The sequence below is a fragment of the Papio anubis genome, chromosome 2 (genome assembly GCF_008728515.1).
Source record: "Papio anubis isolate 15944 chromosome 2, Panubis1.0, whole genome shotgun sequence".
In the NCBI taxonomy this organism is placed as follows: domain Eukaryota; kingdom Metazoa; phylum Chordata; class Mammalia; order Primates; family Cercopithecidae; genus Papio; species Papio anubis.
This window is the reverse complement of record NC_044977.1, coordinates 102,697,871-102,720,296: the sequence shown is the minus strand read 5'-3', so window position 1 is coordinate 102,720,296 and position 22,426 is coordinate 102,697,871. Positions and strand designations below refer to the sequence as shown.

Genomic DNA, 22,426 nt, shown 5'->3' with positions numbered 1-22,426 from the left:
AGTGAGACATTCTGTCGCCAGTGTCCTGAACCCAGTCCCTCTGTACATGCAGGTGAGAGAGGCAGTGAGTCCTCCTCTGCTAGGGACTCCTGGCAGGGTCTTGGACATGGCTTCGCCACTCTCAGGACTCTTTCTGTTCATAATGATATCTGATTCAGATAGCACCAGTGTCAATTTCATAAGGTAGGTCTTATCCCCATTTTGTGGATGAGAAAACAGGCCAGTGAGACAAAGCTCTGCAGTTTGCTCTATCACAAGATATAGGATTCTACCAGGCACATATATTCATCCCAAATAACTCAGGACACAGTATGTGTATCAGCCCAGGAGACCTAATATTTACCCAGAGACAAAACCCCAAATACCCCACAGCTAAGCCTGTGCTGTGCTTCTAGGTTCCTTGTCGTCACAGTGGAGCAGCTAGCCAGCCAGAGAGAAGTCACCACAGCTTCCTCCCCTGGTTCCAGACTCCTAGGCTGTGTCCTTCATTCTGCTCCCCAGCCCTCTCTGTCCCTCTCACTTTCTCTGGCATCAACCCTGTACCCCACTGCTTCACACCTTTGCAAATAGGCAAACAGATAAAAGGCTGAGAATTGTGGCAGTGTCTGAGGCTGAGGTATCCTCATGAGTGTCCACCGATCCCTGAAATAGGTGGGAAGGACACACGGGGCATCAAGAGGGCACTTATTTGGGGACTTAGACATGCTGAGATATGCCTTCCGTGTTTTCTAGTTTGAGCACATGTCATATGTGTGTATTACACGACCAAGGAATGGGCAGGAAGCTCAGGAGGGTGGGAAGGAGTGGCTGGGAAAAGCCAGCCTGGGAACAGTGGCACATCAGCTGATGAACATTCTGTGGAGCTTATGGATGAGTGCATTGAGGGCTTGTGGCCGAGTTGTGGAGTAACCTGAATGCTTGCATGATAAATCTGTGCCAGGGTTGGCCATGGGTCAGCAGGCTGTTCAAGGCCCAGAGCCACCAACTGGCATGGCCACCAGCCTGACCTCTGAGAACAGAGGCCATTGGGAGGAGGACATGGCCCCAGAGCTTTCCACCCCAAGCCTCCATTACAGCTCCCTCTCCTGGCGCAGTGATTCTCAGCTCTGGCTGCAGCTGTACGCTAGAATTACCTGAGGGGTCTCAAACACACATCCCTCAAGTCCACCCCAGACCATTTCCAATCTCTGCAGATGGGGACCTGCACCATGTTTTTAAGTGCCAAGAAGACTGGAAAGGGCAGCCAGGGCTGAGACCCCCTGCTCTGACTGGCTACAGAGGAAAGGCAAGTCCTCCAAAACTGTTCCAGGCCTGATGCCCAGGTGTGGCAAAGGAGCCGTGGCCAGAGCTTTGCGGAAAATGACACATTGCTTTGCCTGAAAGATCAGCCATATACATGTTCATTGCCAAAAACTTGGAAAATCCAGAAAAGTAGAGAGAAAAGCCCACCTGGGTACTGGGAGCCTTTCCCAAGGCAGGAGTGAGGAGGGAGGCCTGATAAGACCCCTGCCTGGCTGACAGCACCTGCTTTCACACAGGTGGGGAGCAGAGTGGAGCCCCCCACTGCACACTGGAAGGGTCACACTGCCCCTAGGCACGGACCCCAGCCTTGCACCACCCCTCCAACAGGCCAGGGGCTTTCCTGACCCAAGCTGGGTCCTAATGGGTGGGCGTGCTGCTGAGCAGAACCACAGTGGGCAAGGCAGTGACACCTGTTTGCAGGGGTCCAGGGTTGGTGTTTGGTCTGTCCTCTCACCCAGCAGTTCCTGTGGTGTCCTTGGGAGGAGTCACTTCCAGCCTATGCAAGCCCCAGTGACCATTGCCACAGCTCCTTCCACATCCTACAGCCCAGGGCGGGACCACCAGATGTGGGGACACACGCCGGCCCATGGTTGCTCCCCTCCAGCATGAGGAGCCAGGGCATCTCCAGCAGTGGGCTCCAGTCCTCACTTCCTGTCTGCCCTCAGGGAGGGACGCTCCTTACAGAGCCCGGACTCCACAGAGGCAACATTCTGCACCTGTCTGGGAGAGACTGGAGAAGGCCTGGGGGATGAAGCCTGGGAGAGGATGCCTGAGCCCAGGGAAACCAGGGCGGAGCCTGGACTTAGCTTGGGGCCACTCCTTCACCTGGGTCAATATTGACATGGAGTGGGCTGGGCCTTGGAGACAAGCCAGGCAGGAACAAAGTAGGCCCCAAGCCCTGGAAACTTGCTGAGTGAGGAGGTGGTAGATTAAGGGGGGCTGGGGCAGGAAGAGGGCAGGGCTTTGCTAGCAAGGCAAACTCTGCTCAGGGCCCTTTTGACTCCCGGCAGGCCCCCTTGAAGAGGGGCGGAGGTAGGGATGGGGGTGAGGTGGTGGGACCCCTTTCCTGCTAGGGGGAGGAGGGAGGGAAAGGCTAGGCATCCCACCCTCCCATTCTTGTAGCACCCGGCTGCCTGTGAGCCTGCCCTGGGCCTCAGTTTCCCTTCTGTGTGCCTGGGGTGTGACAGCCATGAGCTGGAGGCTGCCCAGGCCAGACTCAAGGCAGTGCTGCTCATCGTGGCCTGAGGCCAGGTTCTAAGGCCAGACTGCCATCTCTCCTGGGCCTGGGATCACAGGTTACAGAGTCGGTGGTTCTGGACAGGGCAGTTCTGCCCAGGTGACATCTTCTGGTTTGCAGACACCGAGACAATTCTGAGGGGTGAGGCCTTGGAGAAGTTCTCGTGCCCCCCACTAAGCTGCTGACACTGGATTGTGCCAGCTGGGGTATCTAGCCCACAACCAAAGTGAAGAGGAGTAACCCCCTCAGCTTCTCAGAGGAGGAGGACTGAGCCCAGTAAAGGATCCAGACACACACACACACACACACACACACATACACACACACACTGGGTCAGGCGCAGGCCACAGAAACATGTCAGCAAACATTTTATTAAGCAACTGCAGTATGCCGGGCACCATTCTACACACAGGTGGACATGAGCAAGGCCCCGCCCACAGTGACTCACAGTCCAGCTGGGACACAGACACTAACCAAAGATCCCACTTAGCAAGGAGACCAGCTTCTTGGAGCACCATCATGAGGAAAGTGGTGATGTCTGAGGAGGGAGACTGCTGTGGCTAAGGAGGGCAGGAAGGGCCCTCTGCAGGGCTGCCATTTTGGCTGGGGCCTAAATGCAGTAAAGGAGCAGCTACGGGAAGATACAGAGTGGGGCTTCCAGGCAGAGAAGACTGCAGTGCAAAGGTCTGCAGACAACGACCTGGGCGTCTTCAAGGCACACAAGGAATCATATTGCCAGAACGCAGTGAGCCATGCAAAGAGCGATGGGAGAGGCAGCTGGGAACGGCCATTGAGAATTTCATCCCAGTTTTAGTGGAAGCCACTGGAAGGTTTGGAGAGGGGGATGGCGTGAGTGGGTTTATGGTTAAATTCTGAGGTTAAATTTTCCCTCTAGTTAGTGAAAATCATAGACAGAAAATAGAATGGTGGTTGCAAGGGGCTGGGGGCAATGGGGAGTCTGTGTTTAATGAGTGCAGGGTTTCAGTTTTGTAAGACGAAAGAATTCTGGAAATAGTGGCAGCGGTTGCACAACAATATGAGTGTCCTTTACACCACAGAACCATATACTTAAAAGTGGATACACGTCGGGTGTTGTGGCTCATGCCTGTAATCTCAACACTTTGGGAGGCTGAGGCGGGTGGATCACTGGAGGTCAGGAGTTCACCACCAGCCTGACCAACATAGTGAAACCCCGTCTCTACTAAAAATACAAAATTAGCCGGATGTGGTGGTGCATACCTGTAATCCCAACTTCTCAGGGGGCTGAGGCAGGAGAATCACTTGAACCCAGGAGGCAGAGGCTGCAGTGAGCCAAGATTGCGCCATTGCACTCCAGCCTGGGCAACAAAAGCAAAACTCCATCTCAAATAAATAAATAAAAAGGGGATGCAATGGTAAATTTTAAGTATATCTTACTACAATTTTTTACATCTTGTGAAAAAAAGATTTTTTATATTTTACCACAATGTTTTAAATCTTAGGAAAAAAGATCCCTCTGGATACTGTGGGAGGATGGCCGCAGTGGCCAGGCAGACCCCCAGACACAGAGGGAGGCTGGCTCCGGAGCACGCAGGAGGCATGAGAGGGAGGGCTAGGGCCAGGATCCACCATGAACCAGCCGCAGACTGGCCAGTGGCTTGGGGGAGACAGAAACCAAGGCAACTGCAGGTCTGGGGCCTAAGCACCCACTGGATGTTCACGCTGAACATGTTCCTGGGGCTCAGAAAGGGTAGATCTGGGAGGGGCCTGAGGCAATGTTAAGTGTGAGGCCAAACGTGCCGGGAGAGATGTGACCAGATGGAAGATGGAGACTTAGGCTGGGGCAAGGTTCAGGGGAGTTGGGTCAGGGAAACGCTTGCGTTTCCATGGTATTTGCATCCTTCAGACTGGAACTGGGAAGGTAACTAGAAAACAAACAGGAGTGAAGGCCCGAGCTCTGCATCTGCTGCCATTTAGAGGCCTGAGGGAGATGGGTGGAGTGAGAGGGAAGGAACAATGGTGACTGAACCGACTGCCGACTGCCGCTTGGATGAGAGTGGGCATTGGTGACTTAGGAAAGAGCCATTACCAGGGAATTCAAGAACCAAGACCAACAGAGTGGGTGGGCTGAGGGGAGATGGGGGGAGAGTCAGTGGGAAGAAGTGAGGACACAGAGTCTTCCTGGGCACAGGGACAAAAGGAGACAGGGAAAAGGGTATGCACAGCTGCAGCAGATGCACTGCCACTGTCACAGACAGGGTCCCTGTCCCAAGTGGGGATTAGACAGGCATGCCAGGACACAGGCACACACATGAGGTCGAACAGGCAATGGCACACATGGGGACAGACCAAGTGCCTGTGACACAGGCATCCCTTCACACACAGGGACCCTGCATTGTGTCTATTAAACACAGTCACACACTAGCTGTAGGTCCTGCTGGGCACAGACTGCCCCCGAGTCCCCACGTCCCCAGACCCCTGTGACAGAGACCTTTGTGGGGTGAAGACTGAGCACAGGGAGAGGGTCTTGGGCAGTGGGCAGTGGGCAGGCTTTAGCAGCGTGGCTTTGATGGGACGGCCCATGCTGGCTGGGCCTTGGCTGCAACTGAGGCCTGTGCCCTAAGCTGCCAAGAGGAGGTTGTGCCCCTGGAGTTTCTGGAAGGCTCTATTTGCAGCCCCTCCACCCCGCAGTGAGAGAGAGAGAGTGGCAGTGGGTGGCAGCTGAGGTGAGGGAGAGGGGTCTTTGCTGCTAGAGCTGGACTGGCCTCTCCCATGATGGGTAGCGGGGTTCCCTGAGGAGGGCTGTGCCAGGCAGTGAGCTCACATTTGGGTAGGGACAGCAGAAATATCTAGAGGGAGCCCTGGCCACCTTCCCCTCCTGAAGTGAGCTGGGTCCCACAGAGCCGGACCCCACAGCCCCCAGCCTCGGTCCTACCTCCTCCTAAAGTTTGCTGGAGTGGCCTGGCCCTCTTGGTCCAGGGGGAGCCCGCCACCCTGGGTGAGGGATCAGGGCCCATCTAGTACTCCAGAGAGGGAAATTCCAGTATCTTCCACACCTCACCACTTAGCCCAGTCCAGGCCTCCATCCCCTGCTCTCTCTGGCCACTGGTACCCAGGCAGTGAGACCTGGGAGACAGCCATAGCCCTGGGGAGGGCGCTGGCCCCCAGATGGCTTGCTCAATATTTGTTGACTGACTGACTGACTAAGTGAATGCCCAGCCCGCTGAGTGCTGTGTGGTGGGGTGTGTCCTGCAGGGCAGGAGCTGGGATTCAGTTACAGTGGCAGGGGCCAGGAGTAGGGAGGCAGAGACTGGCCCTGTGCCAGGCCCAGCACTGCCCACAGGCAGGGTGAAGGCGCGGGAGCAGTTTCCAGCAGGTAGGCCTGGGCAGGGTGTGGGGGGGGGGGTTCCAGGGAACCAGTGGGGCAGAGAGTGGGCTATTCAAGTCAAGGGCATAGAGCATAGGGTCGCAGGGCTCAGGGCCACAGAGCCTTGGCGGCAGGATTGGGAGGCAGCAGCAGCCCAGCAGGTGAAAACACTGATGGGGCAGGGCCACTGTGGCAGGCAGCCCAAGGGGAAGAAAGTGGCAGATTCTGTAGAAGGGCAGGGAAGTCCGTGGCCCACAGACTCAGTGTGCCTGCCTCCAACCCTGGCCCCATCCTTTCCCCTCATTCTAGAGGGCGGCACCACTCCCTGCTCCCTGGAAGTTGGGCAAGGTAATCTCCGGCTCCCTTCAGCGGTACCCACAAAGGAAGGAAGGGCTCCTGTAGGGAGAGAAAGAGGCGCTGGAGGAGGGAGAGGGCTAGGAGAGAGGAGGCACCCAGGGACATGAGGGGCAGGGGGAGAGAAGAGGGTGTGTGTGAAGGGGGTAGGGAGTGCCCTGGGAAAGACAGGGGAGCCCGGGAAGAGAAGGGAAGACCTGGGGAGAGAGGGCAGGGAGGGAGACAGGAAGGGGTGTAGGGGAAAACAGGGAACCGGGAAAGGAGGAAGTGCCTGGGAAGGAAAAATGGGAGAAAAGGGGGAAGATCCCAGGGGAGAGGGGAAATCAATGGGGAGAAAGAAGAGCCAGTGGGAGGCAGGGGCACCAGGCGGGGACAGAGGGAAACCTTGGAAAAGGGGAGGCGTGGGGCATAGGGAGAGAAAGGGAAACCAGGGAAGGAACTAGGCATCTGGAAGACAAAGGAGCCCTGAGTGGAGGAAGCGCACCCCCAGGGAAGAGAAGGAGGGGCTTCTAGGAGGAAGGAGAGGAGCAGGGGTAGGAGGGTTCCCACTTGGGAAGGTGGTGAAAGGGAGTTCCCCAGAGGAAAGAGGGCAGGAGGGTTTGGGAGGTTGGAGGGGGCACTGTGAGGAGTTCCCCAGAGGAAAGAGGGCAGAAGGGCTTAGAAGGTTGGAGGCGGCACTGTGGAGAGGTAGGAGGCCCCCGATCTTTGAGCACCCATTCCCCCCTGAAGCCCAGGTGGAAGAGAGTGAACACAGATGCCATGGGAGTGGGACCTCAGCCCTTGGTGGCTGAGGGTTTGGCTCCACAGGCTGGGGCTGGATATCAGACAGGCTCCCGGCCCCCTGGGGGCTATGCTGCCCCTCCCAGTGACACCAGCTGAGTCCCAACTTTCTGGCTGCCAGTTTGACTTTCCTGTCCCCCATGGGCCCTGGTTGCCACTGGCCTGAGGCCATCCAGTAGTCTTTCTGATACTCTGTCACCGAGTTGCACTCTTTCATGAGCTACATACAGCTCACAGTTTCTGTCTGCACCTCTGGTCACTGCCTGCCTGGGCCTCTGGTAATTGTCGCTGGTCACTATTTCTGCCTGTTACTCAGTGTCCTACAGGGCCACCATTGCATGTCAACCTGCTTGCCACCCAACGTCCTCACGTTTTCTGTTGCTTGAGATCACCTTTTCATGGCCACTATGTCTGCCTATCACTCATGTCATTGTCACACCAATAGGCCATCAACTGTGGCAACAGATCCTGGGGCAGTTAGGGTGCGGGACGGCTCCCTTCTCCATTCACTTTCACTCAGTCCCGTCACAGGGCAGCACGCTTCACTCATTCAACAACTACTTACCGAGTACCTGCTGGGGGCCAGGCAGCTGGAATCCCACAGTAAACAAGAGGACAAACCCCTGCCTTCAGGAATCTGATGTTCTGGTGAGGCAGACAGCAGCCAACAACCATCCTATGGTTTCCATAGGGTGCGGGAGGAGCTGTGAGCTAAACCCAGCTCTAACCCCCTAGAAGGACCGCCCACTCTGCCCCCGCTGCCCCACAGCCTCCTCTGCTCCCACCACATTTCCTTGGCTACCTGTTGGGTGTTGCCACAGTGTACTGTGAACTCACCAGGGCCAAACCAGGGCCCCTGACAAAGGTGTAAGGAATGTGAGCCACTTTATGCCACCTATTGTACCACGCCTGATTCTGTAACTCTGTCCCCTCGCCTTGTTCTGCCTGGAGCCAAGGGTGTTCCTGCTGTCGATAAGACATAGTGGGAGTGGACGGGGAGGGGGAAGGACTAACACACCAGGGTCACCCTGAGTGAGAGATTTAGAAAGAAGTGACTTTTGGACCAAACCTCACACACAGGTTTCTGAAAGAGTGGTGCAGAGAAGCCTCAGGTAATTGAGTATGAAGTGCCAAGACATAACAAAATCGACAGAAATGAGGGTCCCTTCCTTCCCCCAGGTACTTCTCATTCCATGTCACTGTCACTCACTGCCCTCTCATTCTCTCCCTCCTCCGCACACGCAGAACCACACAGCACAGACTCAAGCAAGCTAAATCGCTATTTGCAGAGCCTGTGGCTGTTTGCAGAGCCTGTGTTTATACAGAGTTCAGTTCTGTTTCAAGAATTTGTCAACTGAAGCAGGAGCATCACTTGAACCCAGAAGGTGGAGGTTGCAGTGAAGTGTGTTCGAATCATGCACTGCAGGCTAGGTGACAGAGCAAGACCCTGTCTCGAAAAAACTGAAAAAAAAAAAAAATTGTCAAGTGTTTATGCCTAATCTGCCCAACCCACTCATATCAGCTGAGCCTGTCACTTGCTGCAGAATCTGTCAGTCTTCATAGTCTGTGTGCTGACATTTGTGTGTTTACAGAGCCCTGCTAACAAAAGTCATGTTCTATAATGAAGTTGTACAGGTAGCCAGGCGTTGGTCTCCAGCCTGAGAACTCTGGCTTTTGTTCCTTGTGTCATCCCATATTCCTGCCTGGCCTAGGATGGACATCAGCAAGGGCCTCCCAGCCATCCAGGGAGGCCTCCACATATGGATCACTGAGGTGAGAGGCACGACCAGATACGAGAGTTGGTGACATGGAAGAGCGTGGGGTTTCCCACACCAGGCTTCTCCCGCCCCCAACTCAGAGCGTCCTCCTCCACCCGACCCCAGCGGGTGTCATGAGTAGGGATCTCCTGAGTTGTTACAGGGTACTCTCCTCTCCCAGAACCAGAAGATGGTGCCGGTACCCGAGGGGGCTTACGGGAACTTTTTTGAGGAACACTGCTATGTCATCCTCCACGTGAGTCGCTTGGGGAAGTCTGTCTGAGAGGGGTGACATGGCCCAGCACTGGGGAGACTGTGGCACAGATATCAACTCTGACCTGGGAAGGGGCAAGTTGAGAGCCCGAGAATCACATCCCACAAGGTGGCGGTTACCGCTGAGGCTTCTTAGCCCTTCCCTTCCGCTTCCTGATCTCCACGGAAGCCCCTGCCTAGCGTCTCCCCATGGCCCTTGGTACATCCTCCCCTTCTCCAGCCGCACCTCCGCCTTCCCCGCAACACATATACACAAACACCCGGACCCTAGGTTCCCCAGAGCCCGAAGGCCACGCAGGGGGCGTCCAGCGACCTGCACTACTGGGTCGGGAAGCAGGCGGGTGCGGAGGCGCAGGGCACTGCGGCAGCCTTCCAGCAGCACCTACAGGAGGAGCTGGGGGGCCAGACCGTGCTGCACCGCGAGGCGCAGGCCCACGAGTCCGACTGCTTCTGCAGCTACTTCCGCCCGGGAATCATGTGAGTGCGGGGGCGGCCGGGGGCAGGACTGAGCCGTGGAGGCGGTGCCTGGGCTGGGGCAGTCTTGGGATGGCCATCGTCCGCATCCCTGAATGGGGAAAGCCGGGAGGGGTTAGGTAACACCTTTATTGAGCTACAACTCATACACCATACGATTCACCCATTTAAAGTACACATACATGTCAGTGATTTTTAACAGTTGTGTGCAACCATCACCACAATCAATTTTAGAACATTTTCATCACCCTAAAAAGAAGTCCCATACCTCTTTGCAATCACTCCCCATTTCCCTCCAAGACCCCCATCCCCGGCCCTAGACAACTACTCATCTACTTTGTCTATACATTTGCCTCTTCCGAGCATGTCATAGAAATGGAATCATTCAACAAGTGGTCTTCCCTGACGGACTGTTTTTGCTTAACACACTGTTTTCAAGGTTTATCCATGTTGTAGCATGTGTTATTACTTCTTTTTATTACCAAGTAATATTGTATTTTATGAATATACTACATTTTATTTATCCATTCATCACTTAATGGACATTTGGGTTGTTTCCACTTTTTGGCTGCTATGAATCTGTTTCTATGAACATTTGTATACAAGTTTTTGTGTGGACAAATGTTTTCATTTCCCTTGGTATATACCTAGGAGCAGACACCAATGGTGTTTTGAGTTTGCTTTTATATTACTGTGCTGGTGGGAATATGTCTTTCGCTGTAAATTGCTTCACAGGTGTTTTAAATTAACATTTGCAATATATTTGGCAGTATAGGAAATTGCTGCTATTTGATCATTTCCATTTCATACAGTTGAACCTATATATGCATATAGCATATACATGAACACATGCACACAAGCATATGCACAGATGCAGAAACACCACCCCCATGTAAGTCCACCTATAGATGGACATGTGTGAATACCCATGTTCACCTACACACATATATACTGTTGCCCATTTTCATGTACTCACCATCTAGACTTACAGGGATAAACAAATAGACACTGTGCCCCCAAATGTATGTACATGTACACATATATGCATGTGTCCACATGATTATGCATGGAAGTGCACTACACATGGAAATGAATGCACACTCATGCCCTATGTGTGCACCCATGTACCTATACATGCATGTGTTCACACAGATTCCCGTGCATGTATGAGGCAGGCACATATGTGCATGTGCTCACATCTGCAATCATTCATGCACATGGCAGACTGTGTTCTCACATACACAGAATGTATATACCCTCCTGCTATTCCCTCCTCAGCTACAGGAAGGGAGGCCTAGCGTCTGACCTCAAGCATGTGGAGACCAACTTTTTCAACATCCAGCGACTGCTGCACATCAAAGGGAGGAAGCACGTGTCTGCCACTGAGGTGAGGCTGCCAGGGGAGCCTCTTGACCTCTGGACTCGGCTCAGACTGGGTGTACTGAGGTATAAGGAAGTTGGAAATTGGCTGGGGCTGTAGGGAACAAGGAGCTGTCAGCATTCTCAGATGGTCTTGAACGAGGAGAATGGAGAGGACACCAAGCTTCTAGCCCCACTTCTGTCTCTACTCCCCGGACCTTATGTTTCTGCATCTGTCTCATGGACATATTGAGAACCTGGGCACAGCTACTTGGGAGGCTAAGGCAGGAGGATCACCTGAGCCCAGGAGTGATTCATGATGACACCACTGTACTCCAGCAGCTTGGGTGACAGAGAAAGACCCGACCCTGTCTCTAAAATCAAAAAAAGAACTTGGGCAGATGGGGGAGACGATATGGCACCTGTGAATGGTCCTTGTTAGCAACACAGTGAGAGGTGGTGCAAAACTTGGGGAGTGCATAACCTCACACTCTCTCACACACGTTGTCATTGTCACCCATATGCACACACACTGTCTCCCACTGTTATCCCCAGGTGCTCCTCTGGTCCATTTAGTGCCCTTGTGCAAATCAGAACACAGTGTCCCTTTCTTCCATCTGTCAGGAAATTACAGGAAAGTACTGGTTTTGTTAGAACAAAACATTTTGCTGCCATCTGGCCAGAATTTGGTGTAATGAACATTCAGGTGTACAACATCTACAGTGTGAATGGTAACCCTTGAGGTATGCAAGTGAGTCTGCATAGGCAGCCTGTGACACACAGACAATCCCACATAGGCTCAGCATGTCACCCACAGACCCAGTGACCATACATCCCTGGTCATTCAGGGACACCATGAAGCCCCATGTTTCTCCTATTATCCTGGCATAATTATCTAAAGTACTCCCTTTTACTCTCAAAAGTGTGTCCGTTTGGAGACTATCTTCATCCATACATATACACTGTCACCATGAGCACACACACTTCTTCACATGTGATGTCCCCACATACATACGTGTGTATATGCACACACACAAAAGATAAACAGATACACCCCACCTGTATACATGTGTACATGCACACATGTATAGCAACAGACATGCACTGAGTGAGAAGTGTCAAAAGTCGTGTACACCCTGTGAAATGCAGCATTATCTACAGTCACACATGCCTAGTACACCCAGTTGCATACAGCTTCATGCACACGTGACACATCCCAGCTATGCTCCCCTCTAGCGGATGCTGGTGGTATGACAGTCTGTCTCCCTCCCTGCTCCTCCTGGCTCTGGCAGGTGGAGCTCTCCTGGAACAGCTTTAATAAGGGTGACATCTTCCTGCTGGACCTAGGCAAGATGATGATCCAGTGGAATGGGCCCAAGACCAGCATTTCTGAGAAGGCTCGGGTCAGTGTCTGCCCAAGGAACTGGGGAGTATGGGGCTTGAAGGGGAATGGTCCTCCAGGTGCCCATCCTCCAGCCACCCCAAGAGGTGGGCTTGGCTCTCTGCTACAACCCAAGAAACATCTACGAGTTACAAGCTGAGTTCAGACCCTGCACTGTTGGTGTCCCCCTGGATGCCAGGATGAGGGGACACCAGCCCTTCTCCCCATCAGCCTCTGGGAGCTGAGCAGTGACAGGAGAAAGCTGTGCTGTGAGGGGGCACACTGGTGACACCCTGACTGCCAGGTTCTCTCCCGCAGGGGCTGGCCTTGACCTACAGCCTCCGGAACAGGGAACGTGGTGGTCGTGCACAGATTGGTGTAGTGGATGATGAGGCCAAAGCCCCGGACCTCATGCAGATCATGGAAGCTGTGCTGGGCCGCAGGGTGGGCAGCCTGCGTGCCGCCACGCCCAGCAAGGATATCAACCAGCTGCAGAAGGCCAGTGTTCGCCTGTACCAGTAAGTACCCTTGGGGTGGGCAGGGGTGGATGGGACAGTCCAGGACTCCATGTCCATCACTACTACAATAACATGGCATCTCTAGAAAGCCCTCCAGCAAAGGCTGCTGGGTTTCTGGGACATGGCATAGGGACCGTGGGCCCAGCCTGTACTCTTCCATGGTGTGCACTGCCTTGCTGAGAAACCTATTGTACATACAGGGGGACTGTGGTACCCTGCTAGGGTCAGGCAGCTGCCTAAAGCTCCACAGCAAGGCTGCGGTAAAGTCAAGACTACAACTCAGGGCTCCAGCCCCCATGCCTTCTGTCTCTGAGGGGCTGGGGTGGGGTCCTAAGAGGGGCTGGAGTGGAGCCAGGTCAGGGAGGGGCTGGGCTGGTCACTCCTGGGTTCCTGTTCCCCCAGTGTCTATGAGAAGGGCAAAGACTTGGTGGTCGTGGAGTTGGCGACCCCCCCACTGACCCAGGACCTGCTGCAGGAGGAGGTGAGGAAGTCCTGGCCCCAGCTATTCGCATCCTTCCCCACCCACAACCCCAGCCCAGTCTGGACCACCTACTGACCAGCCCCACCCTTGCTCCCAGGACATCTACATCCTGGACCAGGGTGGCTTCAAGATCTATGTGTGGCAGGGACGCATGTCTAGCCTCCAGGAGAGACAGGCTGCCTTCAGCCGGGCTGTGGTGAGCCCCCGGGCTCTGTCTGAGAGGAACAGAGCACTGCCCTGCTGTCTGAGTGGGGAGACAGCGCTGCCTCGGGGTCCAAGGGAGGAATCAGCCCTCCCCTGGAGTTTGAGTTGGGAAATCCTATGCTGGAGTCTTAAAGGGGAGGTAGCCCTGCCTTGGGAGCCCTGAGAGTGAAGACCAGGTGGCCACTGAGAAACCATGTATAAAAGGAGCACGTGGCCCTGCCTTCAGGTGTAGAGCCTTACTGACTGGGCGGCCCCGCTTTCTGAGGGTGGGGTTGGGGAGGAGACGGGGCTCTTTCTGGGGTCCATGAGGGTTGACATGGCCTGTCCTGCCCGAGGCCTGGACTAAGGGGACCCTGCCTGCCCTCAGGGACCTCAGAGAAGTTGGTGGTGACAGAGTCAGTTCGTTAATTGGGTCATGAGCTCGGTTAATTAACGCTTCTTGGAGCTCGGCTGTCCCAGAGCTGTAGGTCCCCAGGGGCGGGAGTGGAGCAGTGGACTCTTGGGTCGCAGGACTGACAGTGCCTTCCGCCCCAGGGCTTCATCCAGGCCAAGGGCTACCCGACCTACACCAACGTGGAGGTGGTGAACGACGGCGCCGAGTCGGCCGCGTTCAAGCAGCTCTTCCGGACTTGGTCTGAGAAGCGGAGCAGGAACCAGAAGCTCGGCGGGAGGGGTGAGCGGGCGGGGCGGGACTGGCGGGGCGGGACTGGCGGGGGCGGGGCCTGGCAGTAACTGGCAACTCGGCGGGATGGGTGAGCGGGCGGGGCGGAGCCGGAGGGGGCGGGGCCTGGTCTGCACGGGGCGGAACAGAACCTTCTCAGGACGAGGAAAGGGGCGTGGGCGGCGGAGGACGGGGCGGGACCTGGAATCTCGGAGGGATGGTTGAGGAGTGGGCGGGGCGGGGCGGGGATGGTGTGGGAGGGGGTGGGGCCGAGGGCGCCACTGACACCTGCTGCCCCACCTTCAGATAAATTGATTCATGTAAAGCTGGACGTGGGCAAGCTGCACACCCAGCCTGAGTTAGCGGCCCAGCTCAGGATGGTGGACGACGGCTCTGGGAAGGTGGAGGTGAGGGGCACTGGGTTAGCTGGGGGAAGATGGGCACACAGGGGTGAGCTTTGCCTACAGGTAAACGGTATGACTGCTATCTGATGTGACCCAGGTGCATATCCATACACAATCAGGGACACCAAGGGACACGTGTACATTTACACACTCTTCTAACAGGCAGTTCATAAGTTCATACATAGTCACACCTAATCATATACAGCCATAGGCACTCACATAACACAGACACACAGTAGAGTAACACTTGGACCCTTAAATTCGCCCTGTAGTCACATGTAGGACAAAATCAAACATATGCTTATACAGACACACATACATAGTCACAGCCAAGTACACAACTGCAAATATGAAGCTGCAAAAACTCTGCATCAGACATGACCACAGTCACACACAACCATCAATCCACAGAGACACACCAACACAGACATACAATCACACATAATCATAGCCCCACACACTCAACCCCAGCTCATAGCCATACACTGTCAACCACTCATCTGGTCTCAGTCCAGTGTCCTGCGAGACACAGGGGTTGAGGGCCACTTCCAGGCTGTGTATAGTGTGGGGTTGTATCTTGACTTACTGGCTGACCCCCTAGGCAGAGCCCTGAATTTTTTAGGCCCTAGTTTTTAAATAAAATGGAGTCAGAAACTGTGGTCCCATCTGGCCCCAAAGCTGATGTGGGGATCCTGTGGAACTGTGGGAACAGAACTGCTGGGCCTATGCAAGGGGTCCTAGTTCTCGAGGTAGGTGGAGGTCAGAGAAAACCAAGATTTCTTCTTCCTTTGCCCTAATATGGATGGACAGAAGTGATGAGTGGGAAGAGACTGAGAGAAGAGAAGATGGGGCAAGGGGGAAGAAGGGGGAGACAGGGAAAGAGGAAGACAGGGAAGGAGCGCAATGAGAGACAGAGAAAAAAAGACTGGGAAGGACAGGGGATGAGGAGGAGACAGAGGAAAGGGAGGAGGTGGTGGGATGGAGGAAGAGCAGGGAGAGATAGGGTACAGGGAGAAGAGAAGAGGGGTCAGGAATAGATGGGATACACAGAGAGAGACAGAGAGCCAGATAGTGGGAGCGGGAGACAGGAAAGCAGAGGGAAAGGCGAGGGACGGAGGGAAAGAGAGCTCCGGAACTCAGGCGCCAAGCACAAAGTCAGGGAGGGGATCCCTCCTGGCAGACAGTGGACAGGCAGGCAGAGAGAGGGCCTGAGCCAGGGGTCCTGGCTGCCCGGTAAGTGCCAAGTGGCCTGTGGTCAGGTGAGCCCCTTTTGTAAAAGACAGGGCTCTGGCTGCTCTGGGCTGGAGGTCAGCTTCCCAGGGACAACTGTCAGGGTCAGTGTGGGAAAGGACACCCAGGCCTTGTCTCCTGCCATGCAGAGGTGAGGTAAGGGAGGTGTCATCGTCCCCATTATACAGGTGGGAAAGGCCTGAAGCTTAGAACGATGTCACTGCTAACACAGGGCCTATCTGGGATTTGACCAGAGTCTGCCTGGCTCCAGGCTCTGCCACCCACAGGAAGAAGAAACTACACTAACAGATGTGAGACAGTGTTTGCCCTTCAGTCTTTGAACAGGCTTTGTGTTTTCTAAATGACACTTGAAAAAAGGGAATTCATTCAAGAGCTCCAAGGCTTCCCTTTCCGCCTGGCTTCTGTTGCCCTGGCCTGAGCAGCAAGCAGCTGGGAGGGGACCGAACTGCCCCTAACCAGGGCTGTGGCTGGTGGGGTTGGGACTAGGGCTGGGCACGTAGCTGGGATTGGGTCCATCTCCCAAGTGTGGTGGGTTTCAGAGGTCCATGAGGAAAGGGTCGCCTGCAGATCCTTGTTCAAGCCCAGCACAAAGCCCGGAATGGGCCTGGAGCTGAGGGTGGGCCCCTGGCCTTCGTGGATGAGGAAGGCCTCGGAGGCTGGGGAGAGCTTTCCAGCTGGGTGCAGGATGGGTGGGCTGGTTCAGGAAGAACAGCCATCTGTGCCCATCGGTCCCTTATTCCCCAGGTGTGGTGCATGGAGGACTTACACAGGCAGCCCGTGGACCCCAAGCGTCATGGACAGTTGTATGCAGGCAACTGCTACCTTGTGCTCTACACGTACCAGAGGCTGGGCCGTGTCCAGTACATCCTGTACCTATGGCAGGTGAGCCAGCCTGAGGGAGGCAGCACTCACCTTAAAGCCCAAGGGCTGGGCTCTGGGAGTGAGATGTGAGAGCTGGGCCAGGCCCTCACTCACTGCCCCTACCTGCAGGGCCGCCAGGCCACTGCCGATGAGATCAAGGCCCTGAACAGCAATGCTGAGGAGCTGGACGTCATGTATGGTGGCGCCCTAGTGCAGGAGCATGTGACCATGGGCAGCGAGCCCCCCCACTTCCTCGCCATCTTCCAGGGCCAGCTGGTGATCTTCCAGGTAGGTCTCACCTTGCCCCTCTGGCCACAGCCTGCCCAGTTCTGCGTGGGCCATGGCCCCCGCACACACTTCTAAGCACTTTCTCTTTGGGCCTGGGGCCTGCTTCTCATCCCCTAGTTTCCCAGAGCTTGTCTAAGGCCCAGGAGCTCCAAGGTTGGCCCCTGCCTGACTTACCCTCCCCAGTCCCACAGCCAGATGAGGAATTTGAGTTGAAAGGGAGCCAGAGGCTTGCCTGGGGCCGCACACTGGCAAACCTGGTCCCCACTTTCCACCTCCAAGGCCTGAGCACCCATGCCCCTACCACTCAGAGATGGGGGGGAAGGTTCATTTAGAAAGGGTCTGTCCCTATCCCAGACTGATGGCATTCCTGCACTCCACACTTAGAGTGTCCTGTACTCCTCATGTGAAATCACCAGTGAGGGCCGTGGTAGTTTCAAGCAAGGGTCCCTGAGCTCTGAGGTAATATGTCCCACACTGGGACAGGAAGGCGCCCCCGGGAGCCCTTGCCCAGCCTGAGGCCTTGTTCTCCTGTAGGAGAGAGCTGGGCACCATGGAAAGGGGCAGTCAGCGTCCACCACGAGGCTTTTCCATGTGCAAGGCACTGACAGCCAAAACACCAAGACCATGGAGGTGCCAGCCCGTGCCTCGTCCCTCAACTCCAATGACATCTTCTTGCTGGTCACAGCCGGCGTCTGCTACCTCTGGTTTGGGAAGGTACCCACAGCACTGACCACTTGACTCATGCCCAGAGGTAGTGGTGCCAGGCTGGGGGTGGGTCCTCTCCATAGGGGATGCAGACTTTGAGTCCAGCCTCAGATAGGCTGATGGGGGGAATGGGGAGGGGAAGAAGCCACAGTGTTCCCTCTGGAACTTGGGGAAAGTTACAAAGTTACAGGTGGACCTGAGAGTCCACAGGTCAGAGCCAGGCCCAGGCCGCCGCCTCCTTACTGCCTGGAGCACAGGGCATGTCCCTTCCCAGGTCTCTTGGGAAAAGGAGGGGCCTATGCCAGTTTGCTGGAGTTTTCTCTAATTTTCAGCATAAACTATGACTGACCCTCTAAGCCTGGGAGCCTCCCATCCCCTGCTCTGGACCTTGTGAGGGTCCCAGACCCTGTGATCCAGATCAGCTGGGGACACAGGCCTGGAGGGTGAGGAAGATGCCTTGTTCACCAGTGCCCTGCCGTCAGCTTAGGCCTCCTGTGACCTGGGCCCAGCCCCACCCCATACACCCCGTGAATGGCATATGGGGCTGGAGGTGAAGGCCCTTCCTCATACAGGGCCTGAGCCATCTCTTTGCCTGCTAGGGGTGTAATGGTGATCAACGTGAGATGGCACGGGTGGTGGTCACTGTCATTTCCAAGAAGAACGAGGAAACAGTGCTGGAGGGTCAGGAGCCTCCCCACTTCTGGGAGGCCCTGGGAGGCCGGGCCCCCTACCCCAGCAAGAAAAGGTAACAGGGTTGGGAGCAGAGTGTTCTTACGCAGAGGAGGAATTGAGGCCCAGAGAGGAGGGTGGGTGACTGGGGTTCACACAGAGAGCTGGAGAGACAAGACTAGAACTGGGGACTCTCAGCTTCCCACTCACAGAGACTCCCACGAGCACAGCCCGCCCTTCACTCCCAGGCCTGGGTAACTTAGGTCTCGAAGATGCTGGGGAGGGTGGGGGCAGTGGCGCTCTCTGCTGGCAGAATCCCCTCCCTGCATTGTCCTGGTCCTGGGCCAGGGGACAAAGCACCCTACAGTCCTCAGGGGTCACGGTGCCCAGTGTGTGTGTAGAAAGTGTCATATGATGTATCGGTATACAGTGCGTGTGGATGTGCAAGAACAGGTGTATTCTGGGTGTTGTGTGTGTGGTGTGTAAATGGACAGGGTTTGTGTGGCAGGTAGGAGTGAGGCCTCAAGGGGAGGAGGGAGCTGAGTCCTGGTCACTCTTGGTCTGCCTGTGGGGCTTGGTTTATGTGCTGCACTCCCCGCAATTCTCCTGAGCTCAGTACTCCCGCCTCCTTCTCCCAGCCTGGCTTCCCCTCCTTCCACTTTGGGCTGGAGACCTACTCTCTGCCAGGGGTGGGCTGAGGAGCTCCTCCCATCCCAGGGAGGGCGAGACTCCAGCTCAGGCCCTCCCCTTGCCCTGCAGCCCTCTCCTAGGGGAATTCATGGGACACCTTGCATCACAGCTGGGTGGGGCGAGAGCTTTCTCCATGAGCAGAGAGGGATCCTGCACCCAGAGCAGAGCAGAGTGCTCGGGGAGTGGACCATGGGGCTCAGAGGAGGGCCCAGGGCTCCCACTCCTGAGAAGTGGCTTCCCAGCCCCTGGGATGGGGCACTTGTGCCATGGGCTGGGGTGCCTCTCTGCGTGGCTCACAGCCTTGCTGTCCGTGCTGGCCAGGCTCCCTGAGGAGGTCCCCAGATTCCAGCCACGACTGTTTGAGTGCTCCAGCCAGATGGGCTGCCTGGTCCTGGCAGAAGTGGTGTTCTTCAGCCAGGAGGACCTGGACAAGTATGACATCATGTTACTGGACACCTGGCAGGAGGTAAAGTGGCCACCCCTGCCTGGTGGGGCTGTGAACGGGAGTGTGTCTGTTTGTGTAACTGGGTGTGTGTGTATCTAGCCATCTGACTCTGTACATAGGGTTGTGGGTGAGTCTGTGTGACCTTGTCACTGAGCAACTGCATTGTGGTGCATATGAGACCATGGATGAGTGTGTGTCACCAGGTGGCAGCACTGAGACTCTGGGCGACTAGGAGTGTGTTGGAACTCAGGGGTAACTGAGACCATGTTTGCAGTTGTGTGCAGCTCTGTGTGCCTTATGATACTGTGTGTGGCTCCAGCGACAGTACTGCGGCCGAGCATGTGTCAGTGCTGCATGAGTGACTGTGAGTGGAACACCCAGTCGCATCATTCATGTGTGTGGCTTGGTGTGAGCATTTGCCTTCGTGCACCTGTGTGTGACACTTTGTTAGTGACTGTGAGGTCACATGATGCTAGAACTGACCAGACCAGTGGCAACTGGTGAAAATGCGTCTGTGAGAGAGACTGTGACTGGCTGTGGGCGAGTGATGGATGAGTGTGTTTGTGGTTCTGTGTTTCTGTGCACAGTGGTGTAACTGGCTGGGTGTGCGTGGCTGTGTAAACAAGTGCTGTTGTGTTTACGTGCAGCTGTGTCTGACAACAGTGGATGACTGTGTGGCAATGGTTTGCTGTCTGGCTGTGTGGCGATGACTGTGTGACTGTGTAAGCTGCCATAATGTGTGTTCTCTGTGTCTCTGTGGGGCCATGTCTGCAGCACTGTTTGAATTGGTGATGAAGCTGTGTGTTCCCATCTCACTCAGAACAAACCCAGAGCTCTTACCACAGCCCTACGTGACCTGGCCAGCCCCAACTCTTTGACCCAATTTCCCCCCGCACCCCCCACTGCTTCTGCTGCAGCCACAATGGCCTCCTTGTGTTCCCTGAACATGCTGGGCACACGGCCACCTCGGGGCTTTTACACTGGTTGTTTCTTCTGGTTAGGACACTTTTCCTCCAGACATACATGTGACTTGCTCTCTCATGAAAGCTCTATAAGAGCAGGGATTTTTGTCCATTTTCTTTCATTGTTGACTCCCCAGAGCCTAGACCAATGCCCGGCACACAGTAGGTGCTCAGTAAGTATTTGTGGATTGATCTCCAGGTAAACCATGCAAGAAAAAAAAGGCGTGTGGATTGAATATGTGTGCATGCATGCATTCCTGTGACCTCGTGTGTTCACGGGTGTGTGGGTATGGCCGCTTGCTGGATGTGTCTGCCTGGCCAGGGATCTGTATGTGGGGTACTGTCTGGGACAACCGATGGACAGGGAGTGGACAGGAAGTGGTCTGCTCTGGGCAGCCCTTCCACCTGCCCAAGGCCAGGCCCCCTCTGTGGCCCAGATCTTCCTGTGGCTTGGGGAAGCTGCAAGTGAGTGGAAGGAGGCAGTGGCCTGGGGCCAGGAGTACCTGAAGACCCACCCAGCAGGGAGGAGCCCGGCCACACCCATCGTGCTGGTCAAGCAGGGCCATGAGCCTCCCACCTTCACTGGATGGTTCTTCACTTGGGACCCCTACAAGTGGACCGTGAGTGAGGCCTGAAACCCCCAGCCCCACCCTAATTTGGGGGGAGAGGAGCCTGACCTGGGCCAATGGAATGAGGAGGCACTGCCCTGGCTGGGGATTGCCAGTGTGTGCATGAGACCTGGTCTTGTCCTCAGGCCCCTCCTGACTCCCACCAGTGCCCCCTCCTCCTGCCCTGGCCCTGATACTTGCCCCTATTCTTGCTCCAGAGCCACCTGTCCGACACGGAAGTGGTGGAGGGCAGCCCGGCAGCAGCATCAACCATCTCTGAGATAACAGCAGTGAGTCCTGGGGCCCCTAGCCTTCCCCACAGTGACCTGGGCTCTGACCGCATGGTCCTGATGGGCAGAGGAAGTGCCAGGCCCTGGTAGGTGGGAGGGGCTGCAGTTGGAGGCAAGAGGCCTGTGGGTTCAGTGCAGCCTCCCTGTGGGCTACCGATTCCCCATCTTCCTCAGCCTGAGGCTCCTCTCTGGACAGGAAGTCAACAACTTCCGGCTATCCAGATGGCCGGGCAATGGCAGGGCAGGTGCCATGGCCCTGCAGGCCCTCAAGGGCTCCCAGGACAGCTCAGAGAATGAGCTGATGCGGGGCCCCAAATCGGGTGGCACCAGAACCAGCAGCTCTGTCAGCAGCACCAGCGCCACAATCAACAGGGGCCTGCGCCGGGAACAACTGATGCACCAGGCCGCTGAGGACCTGCCAGAGGGCGTGGACCCTGCCCGCAGGGAGGTGGGCGCCCAAGACCCCCGCCACTCACTGCCCCAGCACCAGTGCATCTGACACTGAGCTGAAGGAGCCCCAGGCAGGATCCACTGGTGGCGTGCAGTGGGCAGCTGCCCCGGGAGATGTGTCTTCTAGTTGGGGTGGTGGGCAGACAGATGTCTGGGAGTCCTAAGCCCTGGATGACGCTCCTGAGTGGGGCAGGATTCTGGGCTCAGATGACACCCTCCCCTGTACCTCCCCCTCTCTCCCCTGCCCAGTTCTATCTCTCAGACTCTGACTTCCAAGATATCTTTGGGAAATCCAAGGAGGAATTCTACAGCATGGCCACGTGGAGGCAGCAGCAGGAGAAAAAGCAGCTGGGCTTCTTCTGACCCCAAGCCCTCTCGACTGCCCCTACCCCCCCCAACCCCAACATACCTACAATGCTGGGGAGGCCCTGCTTCCACTCCCCTCAGAGGCTTCTGGTCATCCTCTGCTTGTCAGTAAAAGCAGGCAGTCCATACAAGGTGTGGTATGCATGCTTTCAAGCCCGGGCCACTCAGCAGGTCCACCTCTCAGAGGAAGGGGCCTCCGGGGCTGGCGAGTATGAGCTCTCAGTGCCACCCCACAGAGGGGTTTATTTCTCATTGGTCTCTGCAGATACCCCCCGCCCTACTCAACTGTGTGCAAGGAAGGTAGAGAGTG

At 55.8% G+C, this 22,426-nt stretch overlaps 1 protein-coding gene across 5 annotated transcripts; it reads left to right on the top strand.

The window, feature by feature from the left end:
- Nucleotides 1-2,572: 2,572 nt before the first annotated feature.
- Nucleotides 2,573-22,245, top strand: VILL (villin like). Of its 5 annotated transcripts, none has more exons than XM_009201183.4 (20): nucleotides 2,573-3,369; nucleotides 8,647-8,792; nucleotides 8,958-9,032; nucleotides 9,321-9,526; nucleotides 10,802-10,910; nucleotides 12,175-12,285; nucleotides 12,582-12,781; nucleotides 13,184-13,262; nucleotides 13,360-13,458; nucleotides 14,001-14,139; nucleotides 14,434-14,534; nucleotides 16,527-16,664; nucleotides 16,773-16,931; nucleotides 17,466-17,645; nucleotides 18,236-18,381; nucleotides 19,317-19,461; nucleotides 20,840-21,022; nucleotides 21,229-21,300; nucleotides 21,497-21,748; nucleotides 22,000-22,245. In XM_009201183.4, the coding sequence occupies exons 2-20, from the start codon at nucleotides 8,733-8,735 to the stop codon at nucleotides 22,111-22,113; spliced, it is 2,568 nt and encodes an 855-aa protein (XP_009199447.2). In that variant the 5' UTR covers nucleotides 2,573-3,369; nucleotides 8,647-8,732; the 3' UTR covers nucleotides 22,114-22,245. The 5 variants fall into 5 exon arrangements, 4 of the variants coding, with proteins under 4 accessions (XP_009199447.2, XP_021790263.2, XP_003894727.2 ...); XR_001899894.3 differs by lacking the exon at nucleotides 2,573-3,369 and adding an exon at nucleotides 3,941-5,894 and having other exon boundaries at nucleotides 21,475-21,748; nucleotides 22,000-22,244; XM_003894678.5 differs by lacking the exon at nucleotides 2,573-3,369 and adding an exon at nucleotides 3,944-5,894.
- Nucleotides 22,246-22,426: the final 181 nt, after the last annotated feature.

Bases quoted from the DNA above. Each gene is read 5' to 3' on its own strand.
- VILL (XM_009201183.4), top strand. From the start codon at position 8,733: ATGGACATCAGCAAGGGCCTCCCAGCCATCCAGGGAGGCCTCCACATA. The intron at 13,459-14,000 runs GTGAGCCCCCGG...CTTCCGCCCCAG, and splicing joins CTGCCTTCAGCCGGGCTGTG to GGCTTCATCCAGGCCAAGGG. The intron at 17,646-18,235 runs GTACCCACAGCA...TTTGCCTGCTAG, and splicing joins GCTACCTCTGGTTTGGGAAG to GGGTGTAATGGTGATCAACG.